Source organism: Microplitis mediator, chromosome 4, assembly GCF_029852145.1.
Source record: "Microplitis mediator isolate UGA2020A chromosome 4, iyMicMedi2.1, whole genome shotgun sequence".
Lineage (NCBI taxonomy): Eukaryota > Metazoa > Arthropoda > Insecta > Hymenoptera > Braconidae > Microplitis > Microplitis mediator.
In genome coordinates this window covers 3,007,653-3,016,170 of record NC_079972.1, presented here as the reverse complement: position 1 = coordinate 3,016,170, position 8,518 = coordinate 3,007,653, and the positions used below count along the sequence as shown (strand labels likewise).

Below are 8,518 nucleotides of genomic sequence, written 5' to 3'. Positions count from 1 at the left end.
TTTTCTTTTGCCATCAAATTTAGTGCAAAATACGTAGCGACTTCCGATTACCTTTCTGTTTCTGGGTCTCTTTTCGATTTCCCATGTCTTGTTCTTTATTTGAGCTAGCATCTCTTCTTCTAATGCTATCTTCCACAAGTCCGCATTTTCTGTCTTGCTCGCTTGTTTCCATGTAGTCGGATTTTCTGTTACTGTCAGATATGCGAAAACATCTTCTTCCATCGCATCATCTTCAATTCCTTCATTCTCTCCATCGGTAGCAGCTTCGTGGTCATCCCCACTCTGTTCGTCTGGTACTGTGACGTATACTTTCTTCGGTCTTCCTACCGATCCTGTCCGAATATACATCGGTCGTCCCCGTCCTCTCTTGCTGGGTAACTTTACACCTTCCCAAGACTTTGTTGCCCCTCTCTTTCTCTGGGGTCTCTCTTGTTTCGTTTCTGGTTCGGGCTTCTCCGGCTCTTCGCTCGGCGTCTCGAGTTCTTCACACTGCTCATCACACTGCTCTTCGCATTGCTCCTCTATTACCTCAGTATTTCTCTCGTTTTCAAATATTTCCTTATATTCGCCCTTAAAACCAATCTGATCGACAAACTTCACATCCCGTGTAGTTTTCACTGATCTATCTTTCGGAAAATAGACACGATATGCCTTTGAGGCAAATGCATATCCTATAAATACCCCTGGTACTGACCTGGAGTCTAGTTTCCCGCGCTTTTGCGTCATACCCAAGACAAAAGCCTTTGTTCCAAACACTTGCATGTGTTTCACTGTTCATTAATCCAGTATATTAATCTGATTTTTGGAAATTTGTTGAGTCCCGGAGCTTGCTCCGGTTTGACCGAGAGTTGTCCTGTCATTGCAATACAGGCGGGTGCAGCTCAATAAACCCTTTTCCAAAGATCAGATCTACCTGACATTTTTGAGGGGGAGTGTAAAAACTCCCCAATAGCAACCTGAACGTATCTCATATTTTTAACACCTAGTCGCTGGAACACTTTGATCTTAGTTTTTTTTTAAATTATAGTCACAGAGTTTTATTTATTATTTATTTTACATTGTGCGGTTTGATATTCGTAAATTATTTATTTATTTATGTAAATTATTTATTTATTTATTTATTTATGTAAATTATTTATTTATTTATTTATTTATGTAAATTATTTATTTATTTATTTATTTATGTAAATTATTTATTTATTTATTTAATTTATTGAGTTATATACCAGTGCAATATTATTATTTATTACCTATTTCACTCCTTCTGTGATATTGCCGAGAAGCGATTATCTTATAAGTGGCGCGACGAGCAGCTCGGTATCCCCGGAGGACTTCAAAACCAAGTGGACTCAACCCGTGGTGGACATCGGTGGTAAGTCTTGCACATTCATGAGTTTACAGGGTCCCTCTCTTTTTCTTCATTCTTCTACTTAACTTCCCCTTTATCCATTTTTTACCCTGGGTCACTTAAGGGGTTAGGGGTAGTCAGAATTTTCAAAAAATCGATTTTTTTTTTTTTGCATTTTCTTAAAGTATAATATTTTAAAAATATTGTGTGAAAATTTGAAGTGAATCCGACAAATTCTTTTCGAGTTATTTAACAATGACCAAAGGACGCTCGGGTGCTACGTGGCATTCGAGAGCAGGTAGCTAGAAACAGCTGCAAGCAACCGACCTTTCGGGTTTCATTGTCATGAATATCTCCCCATTTTAATGTATTTATAATTATATATATATATATATATATATATATATATATATATATATATATATATATATATATATATATATATATATATATATATATATATATATATATATATATATATATATATATATATATATCCTTCTACATATATTCACAATTTGTAGGTAGTACAAGAACTGAAAAATAATTTTTGGTTGCCAGTATACCTGTAGTCGTTGCACTGATCAGTCGATAGTTTTGTGATAAATTATTTCTCAAGTGAATTAAATTATTAACCATGGGACGTGATTCTAGAAAGGTTTCAAGAGAACTTCGGAGTTCTGAAAAAATTAATAAGTCGCGTTCAGTCAAAAGAAAGAATGTTTTTAATCCGAAAACAGCCGAACGTGATGAAAGTATTCAGAGTACATCTTCTAAAAAATTAAAACAAAACACTGAAGATGATGTACCTGAAGACAGCAGTACTGAATTTCGAATAATAAATTTTATTCAGGTATTCACTGCAATTTCTGCTCTTATAAAATGTAAAAAATGTGATGGAAATGTAGTGTTTCAAACAGCAAGTACACGTGGGCTGGGATTCAAAATTGTAGTTGCATGTAATAACTGTGGAAATGAATATATTCCTTCCTGTTCTTTCGTTGGGCATTCTTATGAAATAAACAGACGTTTCATTTTTGTAATGAGAATACTAGGAATAGGATACGAAGGATTGTGCAAGTTTTGCGGCCTGATGGACATGCCGTCTTTTTTAGATAAATCTACGCATACAATTTTACTGAAACAGATTTTGAATTGTAGTAAAGCCGTCGCAGAAACCTTCATGACGAAAGCTGTGAATGAAGAAAAGCAAGCAATGCCAACAACTGAAAATGAAGATATAAATCATCTAACTGTATCGGGAGATGGAACCTGGCAAAAACGGGGATATACATCGTCATTTGGAGTTTCTTCTATAATTGGCTATTTTACTGGAAAGATTCTTGACATAAACATTAAAAGTGCATATTGTAAGCTATGTGAGTATTGGAAAAAAAAAACAAATACTGTTGAGTTCGAGGAATGGTATCAATCGCATGAAGATGTGTGTTCTGCTAATCATCAAGGGTCTTCTGGGAAAATGGAGGTGGATGCGATGGTCGAAATGTTTTCGTATTCTGAAACTAAATATGGAGTTAAGTATGCCAACTATATTGGTGATGGTGACTCCAAGACCTATTCAGGAATTATAAAATCAGATCCTTACGAAAATACAACTGTAAATAAAAAGGAATGTATAGGGCATGTCCAAAAGCGGATGGGGAGTCGATTACGTACGCTGAAGAGTAAACAAAAAGGTCTTGGTGGTCGAGGTAAGCTCACAGGAAAATTAATAGACAAACTAACTGTGTACTATGGTTTAGCAATACGCCGGCATTGTGATTCTATTGAAAATATGAAATCTGCTATAATGGCAACCTTTTATCACTACGGCTCGAGTGATGAAAAACCGAATCATGATATGTGTCCAAAAGGCGAAGAATCTTGGTGCTCTTACCAGCGCGCTGAAGCAAGAGGAGAGCTTGATACCTTTTCTCACGATTATTCTCCTTTACCTTCTGATGTTTTAAAAGCTATCAAGCCTATATACGAAGATCTTAGTAATGAAAATTTACTTTCAAGATGTGTAGGTGGATTCAATCAGAATAATAATGAAAGCTTTAACCAACTAGTATGGAAAATATGCCCAAAAACGGTAAATACTAGTTTTACCATCGTACAAATAGCTGCATACGTTGCTATGTGTATATTTAATGAGGGTATAAATTCATTATTAGTCTTGATGAATACACTAGGACTTAATTGTGGGCCTAATTCTCATCGGTATGCAGAAAGAATGGATGCTGCACGTATCAAAGTAGCAGATAAGCGCGCTAATGATAACACCCGAGAAGGTCGATTGCAACGTAGGCACCAGCAAATCGATATTTTGGAAGCTGCTATGTCGGCTGAAGAGCTATTATATGGTCCAGGAATAGATGACTCAGTGTAAGTTATTAAATAATTCTTATAATTCGACATAAATCCATAGCAAAACTTTAAATGCGTTTTTCTCAAAACTATGTTTTCTGAACTGGTGATCACTGTAACTTAAAAACTGCTCGGTAGATTTCAATAAAATTTATTGTACTTTTGAAATACATTAAAAACTCGTGCCTGATCGAAGGATTTTTTTTTTTTTTCAAAATTTCGATTTTTTTTTAACAATAAACTGTCGGTTTTTTTCTCGAAAATTTGAAAAAAATTTCCTGAGGCCGCCATTTTGTTAATTTCGAAAAAAAAAAAAAAAGCTTCGATCAGGCACAAGATTATCTATTAATAAAACTAATTTTTCTTGTCCGATTGATTTTAGATGAATCTCCAAGGACTTATGATGATCACCGCAAAGGACTTCGGGAGGAACGGGCTCTACAAAAACAGCGATAACTTTTTGAATTATTAATTTTTTTTTTTGAAATTTTCGTGAAGTCAAATCGAAACGTGTTCTAATAAAGCTATGTTTTTATTTTTGTCAAATAAAGTAATTAACTACAAAAAAAAAATTATTGAAAATCATCATTTTTTCATACCCCTGAGTACCCCTAACCCCTTAAGAAGTTTTCTCAAGTACCTACTCTTGAAGTTGGGTGGTTGTTATTGACAACTGTCGGTAACACCACTCTCTCCTATATCCGGGCTAGGTTACCTACAATTGACGTGAGTCGGTAAAGTAGGTTCCTAACTTACTCCTCGCGGCGAAAGTCGTTCCCGGAGACTTGTAACAACAAGTTAACCAGTTATACTGGTAACTGCCCGCTTACGGTCTCCATCCTTCCCACTACCAACCCATCTATCTCTTTCTGTCCGGGTTAGTGATCTATTCGGTCACTCTCTCGCTCCCTCCTGAAGTTTCCAATTGCGAGTGGCAGCAATACACTGTCACTTCGTAATAAAGAGCCACAGTTTTTCTCTCTCGGTCCCTTGGGTTCAGAGCGGGCACTTGTGCTCTCTCTCGTTCCCGCACCGAAACCTCTTTATCTTTCCGGGTGACTAGATATCGGGGGTGGCAATACCAATTGCTCTCCCGGTTCTCTAGTTCCCGAAAACTCTTTCTATCCCGGTCCCTTGGGTGCGAGGGGTTGCAATTCCCATTGCTTCCCGTTGCTCCAGTGCCGAACTCTTTTCTATTCCGGTCTCTTGGGTTCAGGGGGTGGCAAATCCAAATTTGCTTCCCTTGTAACTCGTACTGAACTCTTTCCTATCACGGTCCCTTGGTGTAAGAGGGTGGCAAATACAAATTGGCTCCCCTTTTATCCCGTACCGGTTCTTCTGTACTCTTCCGTTCCTGAGGGTCTCCCCTGCGACTAAAGAGATAGTCATATATCTCTTTGTGTGGGACTTCCTTCGATTTCTGCCATGGAGATTGAGCTCCAATTCCCATTTTATTTTCCAGTGCGGTGTCCTTTCTGCGCTACCGTCGTTAAAAGGACACTGCGTCAATACAATAATTATACTAGTCTCAATCAACATCTTGCGCGGGAGCACCCGAATGCTGATATCAAATATTTTTGTCGAACATGCGGGTATAAATCCCTTAAGCCTAAGGCCGTGGCGTTGAAAGACGTCAAGGCCCACCACAGAACGGCCGATCCGGGTGCCTCCGCGAAAGATGTTGACCTTCCCTCCGGAGAGTCCGAGCTCCCCGTCGTTAAAAATAGAATCCGCAGAAGCGGAAGCGAGAAGCGTAGCATAACAAACGATTCTAGTCCCCTTACTCGCACCCCCCCTAGCAGGCCCAATATACGTCCGTCGCCTGCTACCACGAAACTGACTTCGACCAACACCGTCCAACGTGCTGCCAGAAGTCCAGCGGGTCCGGGAACCAGTGCCCCACCGGTAAGCTCCAGTGCTGCCGGCAACGGTCCTCGTAGTTGCCTACGTACCCCAACACCAGTAGCAACAGTAACAACAACAATATTAACAACAACAACAACAATAATAACAACAACAACAACGCCCTCTGTGAATACTACCTTAAGCTACACGTGCTCAGTCTTGCCAAAGCGAGGCGTGCCGACCGTGGCCTCTAACATTTTACTCACAAAGGAGACGGTAATACTCCGGCCTACAAGTACTAAACTCTCACCACCATCTAAGAAAAGCATAGACAACGGCGGGGCCCCTTCACCACCAGCACCAGACCAGGTCAATGAGGGCAGGCAGTGTGCCCCCTCCAACAGTTACCAGCAAACCACTTTCTCCTGCTGCCCTGGCGACACCAGCAGTGTCATTTGCAACCGTCGCCAGGGGTACAAGGGCACAATCTGCCCCACCAACTCCATCAAGGAAGAGACCTGGTCGCCCACGAAAGGACGTAGCCGTTGTCACATCCACTGACATAGCGGCTATTACCACTGCCACGGTCACGACCACTACGATACGGGGATCCATTACTTCGCCCCGTATCTCCAGCAGCCCAGCGATTACACCATCTACATCGAGCAGACTGGGCACAATCAGAGAGGCAGATGCGGCGCAAACGGTGGCTACCCAAATTTTAATAAAATCACCCCCCCCCCCACATGGCTACGCCTCCCGCCCCTAGGACTGTCAGCCCTGCCAGAACCACTCACCCACCACTCAACATCAATCTCACAGATACGTGCAATAGCCCCAATTCTAGTCAATTCCATAACGAAAGCATTATCATTTTACACAATAGTCTAGTCAATAACCCAGTAATTACTTCAAGCAATATCTCCATGACTGGTGGTGGCGGGGCGGACACTCTTAATAGCGCGAGCAGGGGCGATAATGACGGCAATAACAACCACTATAGTATTTTTAACTTCAATCGACACACTGCTGCTGCAGGGAACAGTAGTGGTGTCAATCGCCGTGACTACAACAATAATAATAACAATAACAACAACTCATGCATCAGGTGTGAATGTGGTAGACGCATCACACCTGATATTTTTAATAACTTGAGTAGTCGCGGCAATACTAATGGCCCTACTGCTGTGAACAACAGCAGCAGTGATTTTAATAACAATAAAAATAACAATGTAACTAGCAATAACAAATGGACGCGAGTTATGCGCGGTCGCGGCAGTCGCAATGGTGGACGCAACATTAATAACAATAGTAACATCAACAACAATAGCCCGGTTTTAAACACCTCCAATTTCTTCACTCATTTAAACCACGACGACAGTGGAGATAAAAACCACGGGTTAGATCCGCGCCTAGGCGGTCGTTCGAGTGTCCCGCGTGACGCCTCGGGCCGTATATGCCAGCGCGACACAAATATGTCTAATCGCCGACCGCATAGCTCCCAAAACCCCCCTTTGCCAAACCCCTGGCGCGAAACCAATAGAAATTCTACGCGTCGTAATCCCCACCCCCCACAAAGCCGTAACAACCAGCGACAACCGGCCCAACGGAACATGGCTGGGCCTACGCGAGTGGTGTCACGTGATAATAAGCGTCGAGACCTCATCGCGATGGCTAACGCCACTGAACCCTGGGATGAACTGGAAGAGATGGACAGGGAATTGTCTGTGTTCTTTCAGGGCACCACAGAATCCAGGCCAGCGAGTCGTGGGCAACCTGGAGGACGTACGGTCCATCACTTTTTTGCCAGGTGCCTAAGGATGATGTCCTCAGGTACTTCCGAACATTGTATTCCGACGATTCCCCCTTCAATGAGAAGTTGCCAGCAAGGCAAGTATGGCCACTGGACGAGGGCGATGAGTTGGCTGGGGCCTTGATCGCTTCTCTGACGGCCACTGAAGTCAGCCGAAGGTTAGCTAGGATGCAGGACACTGCACCTGGCCCCGATAGCTTGAAATACAGTGACCTGAAGAAGGCAGATCCTGGTTCCGGACTGCTCACCGCCATATACAATGCGTGCTTCCGTCTAGGAGCCATACCAGTGTCGTGGAAAGTCTCCAACACTGTATTGATTTACAAGAAAGGAGACCGAAACGACCAGTCGAACTGGCGACCTCTCGCGATGGGCAATACCATCTACAAGCTCTTTGCCGCCTTGATTGCTGATCGCTTGACGAACTTTGTTGTCAATGGGAATAGGCTAACTTCATCTCAGAAGGGCTTTTTGAAGTACGAGGGGTGCTTAGAGCACAACTACGTTATTCAAGAGGTCCTGACGGATGGAGCGCATGAGGGTAAGGATGTTATCGTCGCGTGTCTGGATGCCTCCAGTGCTTTTGGTTCCATCCCACACGAGGTGATATACGATGCTATCGAAGGGATTGGAGCACCTGTGGTGTTTCAAGACCTGATAAAGAGCTTCTATACTGGGTGCACGACGAGGGTTCGCACCAGCGAGAGCTTTACTGATCCTTTTCTTCTCATGAGAGGAACTAAGCAAGGTTGTCTGACTAGTCCGATCGTATTTAATGTGGGCACTGATTCTGTTCTTCGAGCGGTAGAAAAGCTCAATCTGGGCTACATGCTAAACAATAAGCGGGTCGCTTCACGAGCGTATGCCGATGACTATTGCTTTGTTGCTGATAGTGTAGAGGACATGGAGCAGATGCTGCTGATTGTCAGTGTTGCCGCGAAAAGGGTTGGAATTAAATTCAACGCCTCAACTGTGTTACCTTTCACGTCTCTGGCAAAGGTTACAAGCGTAACGTACTTGACACCAAGTTCAACATTGATGGTGGGCAGCTAAAGTCATTGGTAGAGGGTAAGGCTTATGATCACCTGGGCGTCCCGGTGGGCTTCAACATTAATCAGACCCCCATTGCTACGATAGGTGAA

General features: G+C 42.4%; 1 protein-coding gene and 1 pseudogene across 3 annotated transcripts; both read left to right on the top strand.

The window, feature by feature from the left end:
• The first annotated feature begins 751 nt into the window (after window positions 1-751).
• Window positions 752-890, top strand: LOC130667246 (U2 spliceosomal RNA; annotated as a pseudogene).
• Window positions 891-1,513: 623 nt separating this feature from the next.
• On the top strand, window positions 1,514-4,324 carry LOC130666471 (uncharacterized). 3 transcript variants are annotated; one of them, XR_008989684.1, is made up of 4 exons: window positions 1,515-1,715; window positions 1,873-3,443; window positions 3,544-3,736; window positions 4,101-4,324. XR_008989684.1 is itself a non-coding variant. In XM_057467489.1 (3 exons), exons 2-3 carry the CDS (start codon window positions 1,986-1,988, stop codon window positions 3,607-3,609), a joined length of 1,524 nt encoding a protein of 507 aa, XP_057323472.1. In that variant the 5' UTR covers window positions 1,514-1,715; window positions 1,873-1,985; the 3' UTR covers window positions 3,610-4,324. The 3 variants fall into 3 exon arrangements, 2 of the variants coding, with proteins under 2 accessions (XP_057323472.1, XP_057323471.1); XM_057467489.1 differs by having other exon boundaries at window positions 1,514-1,715; window positions 3,544-4,324; XM_057467488.1 differs by having other exon boundaries at window positions 1,523-1,715; window positions 1,873-3,736.
• The last annotated feature ends 4,194 nt before the right edge of the window (window positions 4,325-8,518 follow it).